The sequence below is a fragment of the Manduca sexta genome, unplaced genomic scaffold, assembly GCF_014839805.1.
Source record: "Manduca sexta isolate Smith_Timp_Sample1 unplaced genomic scaffold, JHU_Msex_v1.0 HiC_scaffold_1011, whole genome shotgun sequence".
In the NCBI taxonomy this organism is placed as follows: domain Eukaryota; kingdom Metazoa; phylum Arthropoda; class Insecta; order Lepidoptera; family Sphingidae; genus Manduca; species Manduca sexta.
Window position 1 is genome coordinate 27,704 of NW_023591834.1, and position 22,218 is coordinate 49,921.

Sequence of the window (22,218 nt, forward strand, 5' to 3'; positions counted from 1 at the left end):
CCGTACTCTATATTCATCTCAATCTCTTATAGGCTATTTTGAGAAGTTTCACTTTAGCCGTATGTGAATTGCACACACGCACTTTTATTGTTTCTTACATATGTATAGAACTACCTTAAGAATATCATTACATTCTTTTTTCATTCTTTAATAATAATTTAAACTATCTTTTCAAATAATTTTGCAATTTTTCTTAAATTTTTGGTCCAGCTTTCTTTCATTAATAGGCGACAAAAAATTTCGAATGGTTATCTATCGCCATTAATAAAAGATTTTTTTGCATACTACTAAAAACGAAGTTTCACTTCAAATAGACGTTTCTCATTACAAAATGTCCACTCATTATTTGTTAATACATAAAATATGAAAGACGATTATACTTGACAGTAGACATATAAATAAAAACAATAAAATTTGTCAAAATAAAAACATGAACTTAAACTTAAATTCCGTAACATATGAAATAAATATTGAATCAAAGATATGTTTCGATGTTTTAAATGCTATGAAGTGAAATTACAACAATTTATTAGCGATCTGAGAACATTATCTAATCATTCACTCACGGAAACATTTAGAACATCTGTGTGATATAATGTCGTGTTGTATGGGATCCGGAGCGTTCTTGATTTACACATTGCACACGACTAGGGGTTTTATGATATGCACTTTAGTTCCAAATTCTTGGCAACACTAAGCTAAGTATGTCATAACTTGATAGTGTTGTTAAGAGCAGACTTATTTTTGGATTGAACCAATACAATGACCCACACTACGAAGCCTAGTATTATAGCTTTACGTTTATCTATTAATTATAATTAATGAGTCACACGTTTTTATTTGTTTGCAACTATCTAAGAAAGTGCTATTCACTTGTAGTAATAATTAGCACAAAGCAATAAGAAGTGAAGTACAGTGAACAAATTTAACCACCTTCTTAAGTGATTAGTATATATGCCTCGTTCGTTTATAGTACAGTTCAAATGCATTATACAAAATACGAACTGTTATCAGCGTGTGGCGTTGCAAACTTTAAGTAGTTCATAATATCTAAATTTTATGAACGGTACGTTATTTTGATACGACCCGGATCGATGTACTATTAAACGTAGTGGTAATATTTTTTTTAATGTACTACGAACTACCTTTTCCGTGTTCTACTCAACACCTTAACTCGCTCAACTCTATACTTGGGTCTAAACTGGAGAATCATGTTCAAGATTCAATATTTATTTAGTTCTGAGTTAGTAATTATTTCTTTAGTAATAGGAAGATAAAGAAAATATTTATTACGCATACTTAACTAATTGATAAAACAAACCGTCTTGTATTTATGTGGTGTGTTTATTACAAACTGAAAATATGACGGACATTTATATAGCTGTAGTATGTTCGTCCAATATGAATCGTAGCATGGAAGCTCATGCATTCCTCGTCAAAAAGGGTTTTAAAGTTAAGTCGTTTGGTACAGGCGAGAAAGTGAAATTACCTGGGGCTTCTGCTGATAGGCCGAACTGTTACGAATTCGGCGTTCCGTATGATGATATTTACAATGACCTATTGGAAAAAGACAAGAACTACTACACTCAAAATGGGTTATTACATATGGTGGATAGAAACAGAAGAATAAAACCCTCGCCCGAGAAATTTCAAGTGTCTACTGAACGTTTTGATGTTATAATAACTTGTGAGGAAAGAGTGTATGATCAAGTAATAGAATGGTTTGGATCAAGGAGGTCTGTTTACAACCAGCCTGTTCACGTAATCAACATTGATATTCAAGATAACCATGAAGAAGCGACTATTGGTGCATTTTTGATTAGTGACATGGTTACAAAAATGGCTCAAAGTGAAGATTTGGACAATGATATTGATGAATTGTTGCATGAGTTTGAAGCTAAATGCCACCGGGCGATATTGAACTGTATAATGTTTTACTGACAGTTAAAATATTCTAAGACTGATGGGCTGATTATATGTTGACAATTTTAATATTAGACTGTGTTGAAAAGTTAAATATGACTATTAAATATTTCATCAATTTACATGCAAAATGATAACTCATATAAAAGTATATCATCACATTATGCCTAAAATATTAATAAGAATAATGAAAGTAATAATACCAGATACCCTGTATTATAATATACTGCACTCTGCTGAGCACCAGCCTCTTCTAATACTTGTGGATTTTAGCCCTTAGTCCAACATGTTGGTCTAGAGCGTGTTGGTAGGCTTCACACACTTTTGGAATTATTTAAATTGTGTAAATGTTGATTTATATAACTCTAATACATTAACTAATGTAGATACTTTAATACTACATAGCAACTCCACAGTAATATATTGACTTTGGTAGAATTTGAAGAAGAATATACACATAGAATTGAGATATTGGATGGAATCACATGAATTCTACAATAACAAAGATTATTGTTTTAAATGAATTGTTCTATTCTTAATTAGTAAATTTGAAAAAAGTATCTTGAGGTAGTTATTTGTTTTGTAGCGGAATATTTTGTGTTAAGATTTTAGACATGTTGAGATGATTTCCTTCAAGTTATTCATAATTGTAAATACCATTCTAAATGACATCATTTGAATACTGTTTTAAGTTGGTCACACCTATGTTAAAATAAATAAAATTAATTGTTCCACCCTATATTGTTACTGTTACAAAATGAATGGTTAGAATACTTTATATATGCTTCATCAATAATTATGATTATGCATATATGTAGAATCCACAAAATTCTATGATTCCATTGTTTAAGACTGACTTGCACTATGATTCCTCTGATTCAAATTTGGACACAAAAGATGTATAAAATATGCTGTCAATCCCGACTTGCAATAGTTGTTAGTAACTGCAAAATATTTGCTTTATCTCTAAATCACTTCAGCCATTACTGAATCATTGTACAAGCTAGGCTTAACATAGTTGTTTTGTAAATTTATACATGTTTGATATTACCTTAAATGTGCTGCCTTTTTAATATAATTTGATTATTGCAAATGGTAATATTTGCATTTAGCTAACAATACTTTATCAGACAAAAACTTGTTTTCTTTAAAAATAAAAAGTAGCTTTTCTTGCATTCATTGCTTAGGGCCGTTCAAGTATTACGTAATGCAATTTTTTAAGATTATTGTCGACCTCACCCTCCCATGTAACGCGCCGTAACGTTTTCCTGTACGGCTCTGCCCCCCCCTCAAAAAGTTATGTAACTCTAATTTATTTTTTCGCAAAGTACCGGAAAATCGCTAAAATACATTTGTTATTGTTTTTAAATAAAAAATCTAATTTTACATAACACGTTGTACGAATCCACCATCCCGCGCCTGTAAAGCATTGTAAAGTTTTACAAGACCCCCTCCCCTCCAAATTGCGTTACGTAATACTTAAACGCACCATAAGCATTACCTTGCTTTGAGATAAGTACATTTTAATAGTCTCAATATTTTTTTTCTTATTTTAAATGGAAGTTGGCCTTTAATATTTTTAAATGAGCCAAGTTTTGTCTCTGTTTAAAGTTTTATCTAACAATCAGTATTGTTAGCTAAGCTACAATATTGAGTTATTCAGTTATGGCATATCATTTCAACAAATTTTGTATACGAAAAAGTCCTAAATTCACTAGTAGTAGCCACTAGCTCCTAATACTTGTTATGATTTTAGTTTTCCCTACTGACCCGTGCGAATATTATTCGTAGTGAGCTGAGTGAGTGGTTCTTCCTTGATATACTGAGTTTGGACTGTGATATAATGTAGGTTGCGTCCAAATATGACAAACGCGCCGCCGATACCATAGTAGGTACGCGTGCAGTTATTTTAACTTGTGTCCTTAATCTTTACTTCATAGTGGGGATATTACAGATATTTAAATCCGCATCCGCAACTGCGAAACTTCCGCAATAATTTTGACATTGGCATTCATAAATGTTTATTTATTATATAATGCGCCACTACTAGTATACTAACATCTGAAAAATCAGTGACAATGCTCTTTACTGAATATATGATGCAGATGTTTAAAAAATAGAACTCTAAACGTACTTTTTTTTCTAATGTTGATATTAGTTGAATTTTAGAAAAAGGTCTACGACGCCAGAAATTTGCGCTAGATCTCATATGCCCATGGAATCGCATCTCACAAAAACTTACTCGCATTTCAGTTTGTTATTTATGCATCTTATTGTAAGAATGGCTTCGAAGATTTGTCTCGACTCACGACATATCAGCGCAGCTGGCATGTAGCTCGTAGTCTGCGCAATACTTACGGTTTGTTAACCTAGTGGTCAGCACGCGCGCAGTACGCTTGTTTTTCTTAAACACACGCACTCGTCACATTTGGACGCAGCCCGATACCATGTAAACGGCACATATACCTACCTATATCTCACAGATACCATCTATAACCTGACCTAGAAAAATCTATCTCTATATTTTTACCTTTGCAATGTGAATCTCAAGGTGCTATTTTTCTCACGTACCTATTTAATTTCCATGCAATGTACACAATACACACACAGGCACCAATGATAGTTGGTCCTATATTTTCACCAGTTGAAACATCTTGCTTAAGATGTAGGTAGTAAGGAACTCTTGGGGCCAACTTTTTGTGGATAGTAATATTGATCGGAGTTTTTTTTAAATGTTTGAAGAAAGCCCAGCAAGCCGCTCGCTAGACTGTTGATAAGATTCCATAAACAATAGATCTATAAATAACATGCCACTGCAATGCTTTCGATACCCCCAAAGTCTCCAGTTGGTGGGAGAAATTAGGATATATTCATTCGCCTAAATGGCGACATGAGCAGGGTGTAGAATCCTCCCTCAGTAGAACTCATTCTGGGATCAGTCTGTATATACTTACATACCTAAGTATTGGTTTTCGAACAACTACTGGCAGTAGAATATTTGTAGTGTACATACGGTGTAAACCCCGTTGTACTGGATCACATAAATGTATCGCGTTCCGAGGTCAGCCTGCGTATATCCGGTCCCAAATAGGCCGGCCCCCAGCATCGGGAATTGTGTTGACTAGTGAGGGATACATAATCATTTCGCATTAATCGATAGAATGGCTGACCATTTCTCTCACCATCAGATGTAGCGGAATCACTTTGAAATAATTAGGTATATTTGAAATCAACTGAATGACACATGCGTTAATACTATTCATAGGTCTCCTATAAGACCCTCATGATAATCTTAACATAGGCATCGCCTCAGTTCCTTGTTTACCCAATTGTATGGGCAGATACAGTAAAATTATCTTAATGCAAAAGCTCACTTTGCAGAGGCTTCTATACCTTATTCTGCTTCCATCAATAACCAAAACCCCATTGCTTGCAACGAATCCATTTGGATGTTGGCCCTAAAGCTTCCATCAATTTGCACACTGGGCGGGACGGCGACGCGATGCTGGCGTTCGACTACATGAAGCTGAGAGCGGCTGCTCTATGTAACAATATTTAAGTATGTAGTACACTGTCTGTAGTAGTTTAACTGTCCAACGCCGCGTCTCCGCCCCGACCGTTTTTTGACCCAAGACCTAAAATTCTTTTTCTTCGTTGCAACAATAAATCATGCGATTTCGTGATTGTGATGTTAGCCACCGTATTTTAGCTGCACTGTTATACGTCTTGTATACAATTCGGTAAAGTTTGTCGCATTCGAATAGTTTGTCTTTAATGGCCGATTTCTACAAACGATCTTTAACCACACCGTCGGACACGGCAAATATAACCAATCAGCGTACATAATTGAGTTGTTTTGTTTGATTCATTATTCCTATTGACGCGTAGTTAAGCGTTAAGATAGTTTATAGAAATCGGCTGTTAGTGAGTAGATATATACTTGATGCGTGCGTAGGTATCCTTCTCCCGAGTAATATAGTTTTTTTGTATTCGAAATTTTCTTAGGTTTGTCTAAATTTCAAGATAGGGCTGCAATTTATAATAAAATGAATTGCAAAACATTATAGCTTGGTTTCAATGTAATTTACAATCTGCTTATGAAAAAAAATATTGAACGCATATATAAGATTTGTTTACATTTTAGACAAATTCTATAAAAAACAAATAAAAATTCTACTACACCCTTACTAATGTTTTTTTTTTTCGAATAATGTTCTAGTCGGCTGTAAATCAAAATATAATAAACCGCGATAAAATCGGAAAATAGTTATATTTCAATGCTCAAAATCATTAGCGGACTATCATACCGCGCACGCCATTCAACTGCGCCACCGAGGCAGTCTCCATATAATAATTTGAAATATAAAAATGTTAATAGTAGAAAATAATTATTAGACACTTACATCAAAATATAGTCGATAGTTAAGAAATTTAAAATAATAAAAATCCAGATTGCCGATGGAGGATAATGTTTTTCTTAGTACCCCTTACAAGTGCGAGAGGCTGGGCGGTTACCCCGTTCGCCACGCCTTAAGTCTGCCACTGCCGAAAGGATCATGTACATATCAGTTATATGTAAATTGCAGAATACAAGTCTAATATACCTCTGGAATTTCTTTTTAGGAAGTCATTAAATTACTTACATAATTGATTGTATTAAGCGATAGTTACTTATTATTTAAATGCAGATAAAAAAATAATAAACATAAAAAAACATAAATAAATAAAAGAATATAAGTGATGTGCCACATTTAGAATGAACAATTTACGAAACGAAAACAATATCTTATTTATTTAAAATATTTTGAACAACACGTATTTAAATTACTTATCACATTTTTACGCATTATAGGATTTCCTTAAACACTTTGTTCTTTAATTCGTAATATCTGTTCAGGCGTATTACAGCATACCTGAAAAACAATTAGCTTCGGATTAGTAAAATACTTTTTGTTGTTAAAGCCAGTAATGGCAAAATTGCAAAATGAAATAAAATCTTTTTAAATGGAATAATAAAATATACTTAATAAAAGCCCTGTATTAAGGCCCCTTTCAGAGGAAAACGCATTGAGAAATTCGTTCCATAGTTTACAGCACGCGTTATGGGCGGGAATATACAAAGATTTATAAAAGTTCACGGAATCAACAATTTGTGGCATTTTCATTATGCAATTAACAAAACAATATCCACACTAAAACAATTAACAACCAAAGTACAGAAAGGTTGTAGAAATACGATGTTTAATTTGAAAAATATATACTATAAATTAAGAGTAAATAGCTTCTAAAAATACGGTTAACGCATCGTTTTGCTGGGGGGAGCCGCTTCATATACTGCATATTTTTGAGCACGGGGCACCTCCACTACTGAGGGGTCTAGTCGTAGGTCTACCACGATGACCTAGTGTGGGTTCCAATGGCGAAGCGTGAATTTTTCCGAAAGGGAACACGATGGCGGCTTATATAAGTACTAATATGCATAAATACGGTCTGCAAATCGTTCTAAAGATAATTCAATTTTACATAAATTACGAAAGGGAAGTCGACAGGAATCGGGTTATATGGACGCTTCGCTACGGGTAGGTTCTCAGATTTCACATACTTTAAAAGTCTTTTGGAGTATTCTTAAGTATATAGGTCTTCTCACAATTATTTCCTTCGCCGTTAAAGCGAACGAAGTACATAACTTCGAAAAGCCAGAGGTGTGACTTGGATATTGAACGTGCGGACTTTCGGTTCAGCAGTCCGAATCATTCTCACCCAGTTCATCGTGTACTTATATTCAATACTAGCTTTTGCCCGCGGCTCCGCCCGCGTTATAAAGTTTTTCGGGCTAAAGTTTTCCGTTATAAAAGTCACGCTATATATTTTCCCGGGAGCCTATGTTCTTCCCAGGGTCTCAAACTGTCTCCATACCAAATTTTATCCTAATACGTTGGGTAGTTTTTGAGTTTAACACGTTCGGGCAGACCGATGCAGCGGGGACTTTGTTTTATGATATATTTTTGTAGAACTTTTTAAGAGGAACAATCCCGTCATACATTATTGTTGCATAGCTTTAACCGTTTACGCAGCGCACGCAACAGAAGCTCTCAAAACTAATAAATTGTCCGCGTTTTTGCATCATGTTTTATTACTGCTCCGCTCCTATTGGTCATAGCGTGACGATATATATATAACCTATAGCACTCCAGGAACAAAGGGCTATCCAACACAAAAATTTTTTTCAGTTCGAACCGGTAGTTCCTGAGATTAGCGATTACTGCTCCGCTCCTATTGGGCATAGCGTGATGATATATATAGCCTACAGCATTCCAGGAACAAAGGGCTATCCAACACAAAAAGAATTATTCAGTTCAAACTCCTAGTTTCTGAAATTAGCCATTACTGCTCTGCTCCTATTGGTCGTAGCGTGATGATATATAGCCTATAGCACTTCACGAACAAAGGGCTATCAAATACAAAATGAATTTTTTAGTTCGAACCGGTAGTTCCTGAGATTAGCCATTACTGCTCTGCTCCTATTGGGTATAGCGTGATGATATATAGCCTATAGCACTCCACGAATAAAAGGCTATCTAACGCAAAAAGATTTTTTCAGTTTGGACCGGTAGTTTCTGAGATTAGCCATTACTGCTCCGCTCCTATTGGGTATAGCGTGATGATATATAGCCTATAGCACTCCACGAATAAAGGGCTATCCAACGCAAAAAGAATTTTTCAGTTCGGACCGGTAGTTCCTGAGATTAGGCATTACTGCTCCGCTCCTATTGGGTATAGCGTGATGATATATAGCCTATAGCACTCCACGAACATAGGGCTATCCAACGCAAAAAGAATTTTTCAGTTTGGACCGGTAGTTCCTGAGATTAGCGCGTTCAAACAAACAAACAAACAAACAAACTCTTCAGCTTTATATAATAGTATAGAAGTATAGATAATAATATATACATATTTTTTTATTGGGTATATCCCTGTTTCTGATATCCTAAATAATAGATGAACGATGATGAAACTTTCCCGATTATGTGATGTATGAAATTTTAATTAATTTTCAATTTAAATAAAAATCAGTATTTTACTATCATATTACACTAGTAATCACTAATAACTTTTGATTTCACATATTAAATGTCCATGCATTAGTATTCTTTTTTCACACAAAGTAGATATAAGGTAGGTAGTAGTAATAGTAGTAGGTTGGTAATATAATAACGCCTTAACGCTTCTTTTTATGACAAACTTGGTGTTAACTACGTTTTGTCGCCATCTTCATCAGCTTTTACATAAAATACAACGGTTTAAAAAGCTTACCTTCCAAAATCAAAGTCAATGTCAGATAGTTCATATTGCACAAGTGACCATATACCCCACAGAAAATGTGAAGCTAAAGAATGATGCTGCACTTCTGTATATACCTTCTCAACATCGTGCGGGGTTGGTGTCGCGCTTAAATATTCAGTTAAGTATTCTTTAATCCATGAAACTTGGAAATCCTTAGAAGGGTATTTGTTATAATCAATGTCTCCAATAGACAAGCCTATAAAAGATAGAAATCGTTAGAAAATATGTTGGACTAGATTTTGGAAACGCAATAAACTCCGCAAGCTTTTTAAGGCAATATCTTGCAGAAACGGCGATATGCGCTTAAAGAGGTTTTGTACAAAATATCAAGTTACATGCTACTTACCGACAAATTCATTGAAATGATTCGCAATGTCAAATGCTTGGTAATTGTAACTGGCATACTCATAGTCGATGAAAGATATAGTTCCTGCATCTTTATTGTAGATAACGTTTCCTAGAAGCAAATCATTGTGAGCAAACACTATTGGGCTCTGTGTTTTTATTAGATGAGATTTAAGACGCTCAAATTCTATCCTTAGTTTTGTTACTGATCCAAAGTTATTCGTAAATCTACAACAGAGAGTAAGATAACAAGCTGCTGTTAATTTGGATTAATCAAACTTATAAATTTATTATTAATTACATCATATTAACGAAATAACGTAAAACCTATAACCTTTAATAAAGGCATTAGGCACCCATACATAACTGCTACTAAGTACAAAATTAAGCACCTGTTTTTAAAAATGACGATAAAATAGAAACATTTTATTTTACCATCATGAACAAAAACAATTTTAGGTCCGTATAGGGAACGAGCACGGACTATGTGGCAGCACAAAACAGACGAAAGGGCCAAAATATGTATAAAGAAGCTTTACCGACATATAATTTGTCTAAAAAATCGATAAGTTCGATAAATATTACAGTCCCTTATCGCTTATATCAAAATGAGTTCCAGGTTCTGTTCGCTAAGGCAAGCAACATGGGCCTATTTCAATTATAAAATTACAAAAAAAAAGAAATTACTTTCGGTTTAACACTTTGGGCATTCCATTGCACTATATTCAACTTAACCATTTTATTAGCCCTCACTTTGACGATTGACTAATTTGAAGGCGCACTTCACCGGTCTTCATTAATCAATACTATTATTATAAAGCAGTATTTGTACGATTCAAATGCGCTAATCTCTGAAACTCTTGATCCAAAGACCGATACTGAAAGTAATTCTACTAACGAATAGCTACATTATCTGTAAGTGCTATTATTATAAGCTAGCAATGACGATGTTGGGTAGATATAATACTGAATTTTAGGTAATGATTTGATGAAATTTGGCACTTATACCATGGCCCGGATTAACATAATATACTGTCCTTTTTTATTCCGGGTAGGTCTCTCACGTGGGTGGATAACGCCTAGGTAGGTGTTACTATCAATAGCAAATCAATTGTTAAATAGGCGGTGCTATCAATTCATATAATTATAATTGACAACATTTAATTTTTTCAACATACTCAAATGTTTATATTTTATGAAATTAGATCTAAAATTATGAGACCCATTTTTTTTTCAAAACTCAGATATTTTCATTCATGATTTTCACTTTTTTTATTCGAAAACGACATAAGCACCAATTGACGTCACATATACGACTCAAGACGCAATGACCTTTGCTTTGCAGTAAAAAAGTGAAGTGACAGATTTTTTGTTTTTCTCTTTGAAAGTGACAGTTGTGACGTAGTTACCTATTGTAAAATTGACATTGACAAGTGACGATATCTTAGTTTTTTTTAAATAAATAGTAAGGTGGACCAAGGAACTACTTCATTCAACCGTATGTATGACGTCATCAAGCATTTTCGGTTTATAATTTTTTTTCTTCGAAATTAAATATAAAAAAAATATAATCGAACTCAGAGTAGAAAAATTAAGAAACGGTATTTTTGTTCTAGGCACGTATACATTTTCAAATGTCAATCACCAATATTTTACAAAGTCAAAGTTTCTAAATTATTATTGTTTTACTCTACGTCAACGGATCTAGCTGGATCAATGGAAAATCGGCCGAATCCGACCAGATTGAAAATTGTGCCGAATTGCAAATCCCTAAGATGTACCTATCGCAATCTTCACTGATCATGAATAAATTCACTAAATACCCAATATCTATCCCTACTAAACAAATAATAAAACTAAATTCTCCAAAGCGGTTAGCCTTTTGCTGTGATAATATAACAGGCAGAGGCTCACTTTCATGCGTCGTACAGCTAAAGTTAGTTAAAAAAAGTTATTCATAATTATTAATGCTATATTTTAAATAACAAACCTTTCTTGTTTAGCTTCTATAGAAAACGGCTGCGGAAGTAAATTTAAAAATTGATCTATTTTATTCCAAACCATTGGTTCCTTCTCGATCTGAAAAATTTTTTTTTTCTTTAGTAAGTAAGAAACATTAAATTATAATATAAAGCTGAAGAGTTTGTTACTTTGTTTGTTTGAACGTGCTAATCTTAAGAACTACTGGCTCGACGTGAAATAATGTTCTAGTGTTAGATAGTCATTTATCGAGGAAGACTATAGGCTATATAGCATTATGCTATGACAAATAAGAGCGGAGCATCAATGCCTCTATACATGGCCGTGCATACGGTGTGAAGACAGAGTGCAAAAGAATGGAGATAGTTTGAAATCCTGGGAAGGACATACTTTTATCCCGGGAAAATATATGGCACTAAGGAATAGGGCAATAAGGAAACTACCTTAACCGCTGTAACTACTTACAAGAAAAGTTTCTTAGAAGACTAACTATAATTTTGAACATATTAAGATCTGCATTAACAGAATTTAAAAAAAAGTAAATGAAATGCAAAACTACTGCATTTTACGCAAAAACTTTTTTGTTGTCAATAAATCCGAATCGATCAAAAGATTCTATGTGACCATCGGAGGTTCGAGTACTACCAGTGTCGGATATTGCTGAAATTGTACCAGTTGCTCTTATAGAGCGGTTTGTTACTTTTATAGGCTTTTAATTTTCTTGGCCATCTTATATTTGCTATGTATGAGTCAGAAGGATTGGGTAATAACTAATAAGCCCTAATTCAGTGCCGCAACAAATAGAACTTTTTTTCAATTTTTTATTCTTTAATAGAAGACAAACAGATAACAAACTGGTCTTATAAGTTATAAGGGTTTCTTTTGAGGTACTTATAAAACTCAAAAAAAATATTTTCTACGAATAGATAACATGTTTCATTTTAGAGTCGGTTATAAAATGAAACATTGACGTTTGCGAGAGCTTATCACTAAAAGAGCTACAGAGGTCACCTAATGGTCAATGACCTATACCGCCTCTAAACACCCACAAAAAAACTCCGATCTGCGCTACCGGCATCAAAAGAAAATAATGGGAATTATTACGATGCCAGTACCCTCTACCCTCTGGTAAACAGCATATTTGGCCTCGTGGAAATCTTATTCACCACAAAAGCCAACAATAAAAAATATTTTCGCGTCTGTATTACATAAGGTAGTATTACTACTCCAGCCAATCGGAACCTTTCTCGTAATACCTGTGAACTTATACCCACTTCGACAGTGTCTCTGCGCGCACCAATTTCACTAGGCAATACAAAAAAAAATCCCAGGGATAATTCATAGTGTAGTTAAGGAAGTACCTATATTTAAGGAGTTTTTTTTGTATTAAAAAGACGCTTTTTTAGCAACTTAAGAAAGTAGCACTAATTTTTAAATGGTTGTCAATATTAAAAATTGTAAATAAATTTTCAATTGCTTATAAAGAATTAGGTTAGATGTCATTATAGAAGCTTTTTTGCAGTCGCACCAAGATATTTTTAAGTTAATCTACATAAGTAATGAGAGTGGTGAAAGCTATCACCAAGGTATTAATTCTATAGAAATATTAAATGTTATCAGTTATTTAAAAAAGTAAAACCTTGAAATGCGTGCGACTTTTGGTTTTCAATTAGAAACACACCAAACTCTTTTTACAACTGGCACACTAAAAATTAAGAAAGTGTATTTATTACGTTTCAATAATGTAGTAATACAACTTTATAATAATTACATTTATTTTTTAATTAAAAATATCTATCTCGGAAACTTATACGTGACTGAGATGTTTTATTTACTAATCTTAATTCTCTAAAACATGATGATCTCGAATCATATATTCAGACCTCCGGGAAAATAAAAAGGAATATTTGAGTATTTTTTGTTGCATAGAGTTAAATCAAAATATTGTCATTATAATCTTTACAATTAAATCACTCATTCGCAAGTGAAATCGAACAGACTTGACAGTGTAAATACAACTAGGTACATGAATGATCATCTTATTACCATGTCTAATGTATAACTCGTGACCGTGAGTTATATTGAATAAATGAGCGGAACTAGGGGCACTATAGACCTTCATGATGACTGACGTTACAAGTTTCGGTCGAATTCTTGTGTTAGTCTGATATATTTTAAAAGTAAAATCATAAAATAATAATTAAAAAAAACCTTATATAATCACCAAAATGAGGGCATGGAGCCTTTTAGGGATTGTGTAGGACACATGGAAAATGTTTAAGGCGAGCCGAATTTGTATATTATTTTGAATGCCCAGTACCGTATAATTACAAAAGAAATTGTTATATTTGCGTTCATTTTAAGCAACAGTTTCAGAGAAAGAACTGATCAAACATTATGAATTGGATAGAGACAAAGATTAAACAGTATAATTAGTTAGACAGAGGGGCTTTGTCGTGCAGCATGACGTAGACGTAATAAATTTTACATTATTTAAACTGACAAGTATATTTGTAAACGTTATTTGTTAAAAAGTGATAAACGTAATATCTTTCTTGTATAAGTACTTAATAAAAGACAGATTGTTGATCCACTTATCTTATCATGTTATTTTATAAACAGTCAAGAATGTAGCTAACGGCAGTTCAATTAATAAAATGTTAAATTATAATTAATTAAAATTTTATAATAATAATTGCTGAACATTATTTCGTCATTAGTTCATAATTTCATATTGAAATTAAATAAACATGTTATATGTAGATTTCTACTCGTTTAATTGCTAGCTCATTTTACGTAGCGCAGTGATAATTACTGGAAGGAAACTCCTTAATATAAGATATATTTATTTAAACTTGAAAGAATATGTTTTTGTACGTTTGTTTGTGGAAATAGTAATTTAACAGTTGTATTTCATTTATAAACGAATGAAGTAATAATTTCTTTTTCGTAATAGAGTCAACATAATATGAATAATAAATAACTACAGGGCTCGGCATACGTTGTCGTCGTTCTCGACAATAGCGCCCCCTATCGTGTTCAAAATTATACTATCTTTCGAACTAGTACCAAGTAAACATATTAACAATATTTAATTGAAATCAGGCAGGTGATTTCGGAGATTACTAACTTGAACGATTTGGGCACCACCAACTGTAAGTTAGTTGTACTACGCCTAAAACCTTTCCCCAAGTGCCAGCAATAAGATGACAAACTTTATCGCTAGTATAGTAGCGCATTAAATACGTATATAATCCTCATACTTACGTATACATTTTATTTAATCAAAAAACCTGTTTTTGTGTATTCGACCAAATTCATTGTTCAAATTACACTTACCCATATAATTGTTTTCTATGAATTAACATTAAACAATGGAAGTTGAAATAGTTTTATATCTGATAGCTGTTTCTATACATTGTTATAAGCTGCCCAGATGAACCATCCTGATAGCTTATTATATATTTGCAGTCAACATTGCTGTTTCCAATTATTACGTAAAATCCAATATTTTAATTAGTAATTTGTCATTCCAGTTAGAAATTTGGACCCCACTTAGATTCCTTGTACCTACTATAACCAGTGTGGTAATATAAATAACATAGGCTCAAGGATCTCATCATATGCTGTTGGCAGTTGCATTGATGTGGCCCAAACTGATAGAAGCTTTTATAAGATTGTTATTTGTGCCTAACTTCTATAAAAGATATTAATCATACTTCTAAACACCCTTTGAACTATTAAAATCTACAGTAATCTCTAATACCGACAGGAATGATTCAGTTCAGTACTCATTGATAAAACTAAAAGAGTTTGTCAACTACTTCTTGCAGCAGCTGACAAGGATATGGGATGCAAAATGTCACTCAAGATGCAACTTTTAAACTTACATTTTGAAGGATTCCTATAAAATAGTGGGATCATTAGTTACAAATCCAGCAGAACTCTATCAGTATATATCAAACTTTTGAAAAATGTTACCATGACAAGTGGAGTCTGAATGTTAGCCAACTACTTTTGGATGTTCATAGTAGCTGATACAATAAACATGCTGATTAATTACAATTTACAGGCTAATTATAGATACAAAATAACCCATATAACTTTTATTAATGTTAATTATGTTAATCAGAGTATTTGTTTTGCAATAAAATCTACCATTACCAGTATCTGTTCAGACCTATACTGCCATGCTAAGCTCAAAAGCGGTATCTAAAAAATCAAAATCTAGATTTTTATAGTGTCAAATAGCTTAAAAAAATACCCATCCAATGAAATTACCTAAATAACAGTCTCTTGTTTAGAACTTGTTAAAAAAAGACATAAAAGAGTTTCTAGTTTTACATACAAAACTATATTTACAAAACTTTGATTATCTCGGAATAAGGTTTCCCTGACATACCGCTATCAGCTTAGCACAGCAGTATAATGGCAAAGCCTAAGACATTTTTATATTATATTTTGTTGAAAGTAGATGAGTCTATTAAATACATACATTATTTCCAAGTTCAACTTTATGCATTTTTCCCATTTGTTTAGCAACTAAAGGCCATATTTTGTGTTCTATAACAGAGTCAGGCTTCAAGGTAACACCTGGGTAATATTGATAGGCCAGTCCGTTTTCAAACACACCATATACTTTAGGAGCCAATCCAAGTACATTCAGTGTTTTTATATTTCTGTAAAAAAATTTAAACACCAAAAATAAAAAAAAAATGCCATGGGTTACATTCATGGGCCATTTCAAAAGCATTATCTCCACTTTCAATAACATAATTTCTTACATACCTATATTATACTTATTGCTTTATGTATAAACTCACCTTAACTCAGCATTTCTGTCAATAAGCAAATCAGTTTTATTTCCATAAATCCGAACGAGCACTATCTCATCCTCACTGCTTTGATCATTATTTGAATTGTCTAAAGTGCAAGCCACTAGTTTATTGGTAATGCCATCAGTAAACATCTATAAAGGTCCATAGTATTATTCTCTTTTATTTACTGCAATGAATTTTGTTTTTTTATCGAGGTCCTGTTCAATGCTCATTACATACCTTAAAAGAAATTTTTTCCTTAGGCCAATTAGGCCGTATTGTCTCCAAAAGTTTAAAAATTCCGCCATAAACATCATTTTCATCTACTGTGACAGGCACATATACATCTCCGGCTGGAAGACAAACTGAAGTCATTTTATGACTGTCGAGTGACGATATTTTGATAAGAGTTACACAGAGCAGGTAACTATCGTGCAACCCACTACCCCGTACAATGCGTTGTGTTGCACTGCGGTACTCATTTTACGTTACTAGAATATTTACACGCAAACACGTCCCACATGCCTCCCACTTACAAACTCATAGTGATCTCACTTCCTTCAAGATATAGTGATAAAATGAAAATGACCGCCAAAAGTAAAAATGCTATTGGACTTGGTCGCACAGCATGAAGCCAATGTTATAATATGTATTGAAACTTTTTTTCTCTCTTTGGCAAGGCAAAATATGGAAACTTATACTACGACCAGCTATGATATCGCACAGTACACTGCAGTACACTCTAATTTATTTGTCTCTGCAGTACTGTGTAAAACATAATATATGATTTTGGTATATGAATATCAGAGACCAATAAACTAATGAATATTCTCTTTGTAGCAAAGCTTTGGAGTACATCTCGACATAGGAGTGGGCAAATAGGCCTATTTATCGTAACAGATATAACAGGTATGAATAAAAATAAATAGTAACTGTTAAAAAAAAAAATTGTCCCTTTTCCAATTGTATTCCACAGTTTACTACAATATATGTAAAAACTATATTATAAAGTGTATAAAAACTTACGGGTTGGTCACATGGTTTTAGAGCTGCTATTTTAATTTCACAGGTATGGGTGTCACAGGTATTTAATTTAGTTAAGGCTCATACCTTCTTTGACTTCCGTCAAAGGAGAGAATATAATATGTCTGAGATAATATGATAGTGCTTCCACATAATATGATTTTGTACCCTAAAGGTTATAAAAGAGCACTTCATGTATGTATTGCATTATTAAATAATAAAATATAAAATGTTTATTCAAAATAATAAATGAAACGATGGCGCTAACCCAAATCGCTAACCGCTATAAACTAGGTACCTAACGAAAATATTTAAAGACTAGCTTTTGCCCGCGGCTCCGCCCGCGTTATAAAGTTTTTCAGGCTAAAGATTTCCGTTATAAAAGTAGTAGTTTCCCGGGAGCCTATGTTCTTCCCAGAGTCTCAAACTGTCTCCATGCCAAATTTCATCTTAATACGTTGGGTAGTTTTTGAGTTTAACACGTTCAGGCAGACAGATGCAGTGGAGGACTTCGTTTTATAATATATTTTTTAGAACTTTTTAAGAGGAACAATCCCGTCATACATCATTGTTGCATAACTTTAACCGTTTACGCAGCGCACGCAACGGAAGCTCTCAAAACTAATAAATTGTCCCCGTTTTTGCAACATGTTTCATTACTGCTCCGCTCCTATTGGTCATAGCGTGATGATATACAGCCTATAGCACTCCACAAATAAAGGGCTATCCAACACAAAACGAATTTTTCAGTTCAAACTGGTCGTTCCTGAGTTTAGCCATTACTGCTACGCTCCTATTGGTCATAGCGTGATGATATATAACTTAGAGCACTCTACAAACAAAGGGCTATTCAACACAAAAATATTTTTTCAGTTCGCATCGGTAGTTCCTGATGATAGCCATTACTGCTCCGCTCCTATTAGGTATAGCGTGATGATATATAGCATATAGCACTCTACAAACAAAGGGCTATCCAACGCAAAAAGAATTTTTCAGTTTGGACCGGTAGTTCCTGAGATTAGCCATTACTGCTCTGCTCCTATTGGGTATAGCGTGATGAAATATAGCCTATAGCACTCCACGAACAAAGAGCTATTCAACGCAAAAAGAATTTTTCAGTTTGGACCGGTAGTTCCTGAGATTAGCCATTACTGCTCCGCTCCTATTGGGTATAGCGTGATGATATATAGCCTATAGCACTCCACGAACAAAGGGCTATCCAACGCAAAAAGATTTTTTTAGTTTGGATCGGTAGTTCCTGAGATTAGCCATTACTGCTCCGCTCCTATTGGGTAAAGCGTGATGATATATAGCCTATAGCACTCCACGAACAAAGGGCTATCCAACGCAAAAATATTTTTTCAGTTTGGACTGGTAGTTCCTGAGATTAGCGCGTTCAAACAAACAAACAAACTCTTCAGCTTTATATAATAGTATATATAGATTAAAAAAAATTGGGGAGAAGGAAGGAGTTTAGGATGGGGGCAGAAAGACAAAGGCTATAAATCCAAAAGAATTGATAATTCCTAAGCAAATGTTGCATTTTTAAACAATTAATTTAACAATTACTCTAGCTTTTGTACAGTATACACATGTTTATATTATAGAAGGAAATAATTAAATCTCCAGTAGTGCCCCAGTTCTCCTACCCATTGCACTGGTGGAACCCGTCATGACTAGGTAGTGGGCAAGTTTTAATATCAAGTATTTTTACTGCACACTGCGTAACTTCATATTGGCGATACGGGATCGCGACTCGTGAGCTTAAGTACTTACGGTGCAGGCAAGCGAGATATTTTTACTTGAAAGTATTATACGCCTACTGCGAAATTCCGTACTTGTAATAGATACATACTTCATAGTCGGGATTTGCAAGCGAATAAATTAAAATTGTAACACCACTGCGCGGCGAGAGTGTGCAGTCGCAATATTACACGCCTCCCCAGTCGCTGCGCACGCACACAACGATGACCGCCCCTATAAAAACGGCAAACACGGGCCGGAGCAGTCAGTTAACGCTAATATACGAAAATAAGATTATCAAATACTTGACACAAATATGTTTCTAAGGAATATATTCAAAGTATTATAAAATCAGGTTTCCAACACTGATATTTTAACGTACTCAAGGTACAAGTCATAGAATTAAATTACATGAATCTCAGAATACAAGTATATCCTTTGCTTTGCACCCTTTGCCCCGTCCATAGAACAGTAATCCTTATCAGTGATAATAGATTGTATAACTCTAGATATACTTAGATATTATGTGTTATATTTATAGATCTATATGTGTGAAGTTGTGTGGTCGCTGAGATAAATAGATCAGTGTTTAGAGTATTATGCAACCGCATCTCTGATAAGCTTAATTAGTTTGGCAAGCTTTAAAGTTTACCAAACTTTCTGTACAGAAGAAACAGCTGAACAAATGTTAGTGTTGCCACACAAATGAATGAAATCAGGCACAGAAAAATGTACTGGGGCATTGTAGAAGACGAACTAAATCAACTAAGAATAATAGTAAATCAAGTTATAAGATATCGTCAATTATTACAATTCTTCATTATAATTCTTCATTACAACTATCCAGCATTTCGCCCCGCCCGCTGATTGTCGAAACCAATTTTTGTTATGGTTGGATATACTTATTTTATATCTGCCCGGATAGCGACCACCGTACACAAAGTGTTACAACCCGCCATAGTGGCTCATGTAAGTGTGTAGTGTTCCGGAATCAACCTGAGTATATCCGGTTCCAATAGAGTGGCTTAATTGTGTCGACTGCCGAGGAGTAATGATGATTAACCCTCGGCCCTCTCTTCAATCGACATGTTATTGGACCTAAATCCACTTAACATCCGGTACAGTGTGGTCACTTTACCGTGGCCGTAAAAAATAAAATATAAGCTTTTCATATTTCGTATAAAATACTCTTTAATTGGTCAAAGTATTAAGTGCGTGCGTGTCATTCTATTTTTAAATACTAGTATTTTAAAAATATTGTGTGTATCATGTGTATTTCGGTGTACATCTTGAATATTAATTTAATGTAGTGGCTATATTCTCTTTGATATTAATAAACCCATTTTTAAAATGGGTAGACATTTTGGAGACTTAGCTGTTATCCGAGGTATAATTTATTACAGACTCTCACCTCATGAACAAAAACCATTCGCAGGAGCCATATCACATGGAGCTCCCAATATGATACCCAGGATGACATCAACCATCACTTACTGGTTGCCGCGTAAGTAAAATATAATCAATAATAATGCGTAATGAAGCCATTGACGAGGATTTAATCTTATATTCCCGATATGGTTATAAATCTGACAGTGCAATGTTAGCAAAGGACAATTCTGTCCACTTTTTAAAGAGATTGTACTATGGTCTTCGGAAATTATTCATATTAAATTTTGAAATATATTTTTGGAATATTTAAATCATTTCATTTGATTAAATTCCTTTCCTTCCTTTCTTTTCAAATAAGTTAAATGACGAGGACATTTCTCGCCAAAAATGTTACTAAATAAAATAGCTATATTGGACAGACTTGCCTTTGTGATATTATATTGTGACGATGATATTTTGCTATTATTACCATTATGTTCATTATATATTATGTTCATATTCGATATTTGTTATATTATTATAATAACTTAATATATTAGCGATATTTATTTTCAGCTGTGATAATGGCCTTAATGTTGTATAAATACGTGGAAGAAAGCTATTACGCATCAAAGAGGAAAAATTTGAAAGATTACGAAAATGAAGTTGAACCAGACCCTTGTAAAACTGTAAATACAAAAAAATAAGTTATTAACCAGAAACGTTAGAAGTTTAAAGTTATAAAGTATCGGTATTTAATGGACTTACATTTTAACTACTTATTTGTAATAAAAGCAGTTAAGTACGTTAAATTACGATTTCATTTCGATTGCCTAAACAAGCTTGACGATATCATATAACTTACTATTATTATGATAGTCATAATGTTATATTCCTAAATTTTTATTATAAAATATTATTTCTTCAAGACGAATTTCGAGCACAGGCGAATGGCAACGAAGATTAACTAAGTATGCAATACTTAGATGTGCATAAACCGATGAGACGACAATCGGTAAAGAGTGTCCGCATGACCAGCGGCTTTACATGCTTCCCTCAGATTAATAACTAAATATATATTAAAATAAAACTTGCGAAACATCAATCTTATTCATCTAAGATAATTATTACAGTTTCTATACGAGAGTAAATGTCAAATTAACATTTACGTTAGGAAAAATTCGCATAGAGCTGAAAATTGGTATAGACATTAAATATGTCATTATCAATAAAATGTCAAAAGTGCCCATCGATCCTATGTGCAATATTTTTTATTCAAGGTCAAAGGTAAAAAAAAAATCTATTTTCCTACGAACCGGAGGTATTATCGTAAAAATAAGTCAGACAAAAGTTGTAGATCATACAATTCTCTACAACAATTGTTCTTTTTTTTCGTACGATTTTAAAAGTAGAAATACTTATATTCTTCATACACGTTTAATATAAGTAAAAATAACAAACTATAATCTATAATGTCAGTCCCTAATTCCCTTTGTCCGTAACCTTGAGCAATATCTGCCCACTACGTCACTGTCCGAGCATAAAGGGTCTTTTCTTTGAAGGAAGTAAACAAATCGATAAAATTATTTACTTCTTGAAACCTGGGAAAGCTCAAGTACAATCAACAATATAGTCATCAGAGTATGACTGCATATCCAAAATGTCACTCATATTT

At 33.5% G+C, this 22,218-nt stretch overlaps 3 protein-coding genes across 4 annotated transcripts; 2 read left to right on the forward strand and 1 right to left on the reverse strand.

Moving 5' to 3' along the window:
• The first annotated feature begins 1,148 nt into the window (after nucleotides 1-1,148).
• On the forward strand, nucleotides 1,149-3,044 carry LOC115452995 (RNA polymerase II subunit A C-terminal domain phosphatase SSU72-like). The gene has a single exon (XM_037444965.1). It carries the CDS (start codon nucleotides 1,363-1,365, stop codon nucleotides 1,939-1,941), a length of 579 nt encoding a protein of 192 aa, XP_037300862.1. The 5' UTR covers nucleotides 1,149-1,362; the 3' UTR covers nucleotides 1,942-3,044.
• Nucleotides 3,045-6,659: 3,615 nt separating this feature from the next.
• LOC115451375 (ethanolamine kinase 2-like) lies at nucleotides 6,660-17,037 on the reverse strand. The gene is made up of 7 exons (XM_037444963.1): nucleotides 16,650-17,037; nucleotides 16,416-16,561; nucleotides 16,088-16,271; nucleotides 11,603-11,691; nucleotides 9,614-9,840; nucleotides 9,238-9,463; nucleotides 6,660-6,836 (listed from the first exon to the last, which is right to left on the reverse strand). Exons 1-7 carry the CDS (start codon nucleotides 16,782-16,784, stop codon nucleotides 6,770-6,772), a joined length of 1,074 nt encoding a protein of 357 aa, XP_037300860.1. The 5' UTR covers nucleotides 16,785-17,037; the 3' UTR covers nucleotides 6,660-6,769.
• A 3,181-nt stretch (nucleotides 17,038-20,218) lies between these two features.
• Nucleotides 20,219-21,356, forward strand: LOC119191083 (cytochrome b-c1 complex subunit 8-like). 2 transcript variants are annotated; one of them, XM_037444967.1, is made up of 3 exons: nucleotides 20,219-20,293; nucleotides 20,579-20,679; nucleotides 21,120-21,356. In XM_037444967.1, exons 1-3 carry the CDS (start codon nucleotides 20,262-20,264, stop codon nucleotides 21,248-21,250), a joined length of 264 nt encoding a protein of 87 aa, XP_037300864.1. In that variant the 5' UTR covers nucleotides 20,219-20,261; the 3' UTR covers nucleotides 21,251-21,356. The 2 variants fall into 2 exon arrangements, with proteins under 2 accessions (XP_037300864.1, XP_037300863.1); XM_037444966.1 differs by lacking the exon at nucleotides 20,219-20,293 and having other exon boundaries at nucleotides 20,401-20,679.
• The last annotated feature ends 862 nt before the right edge of the window (nucleotides 21,357-22,218 follow it).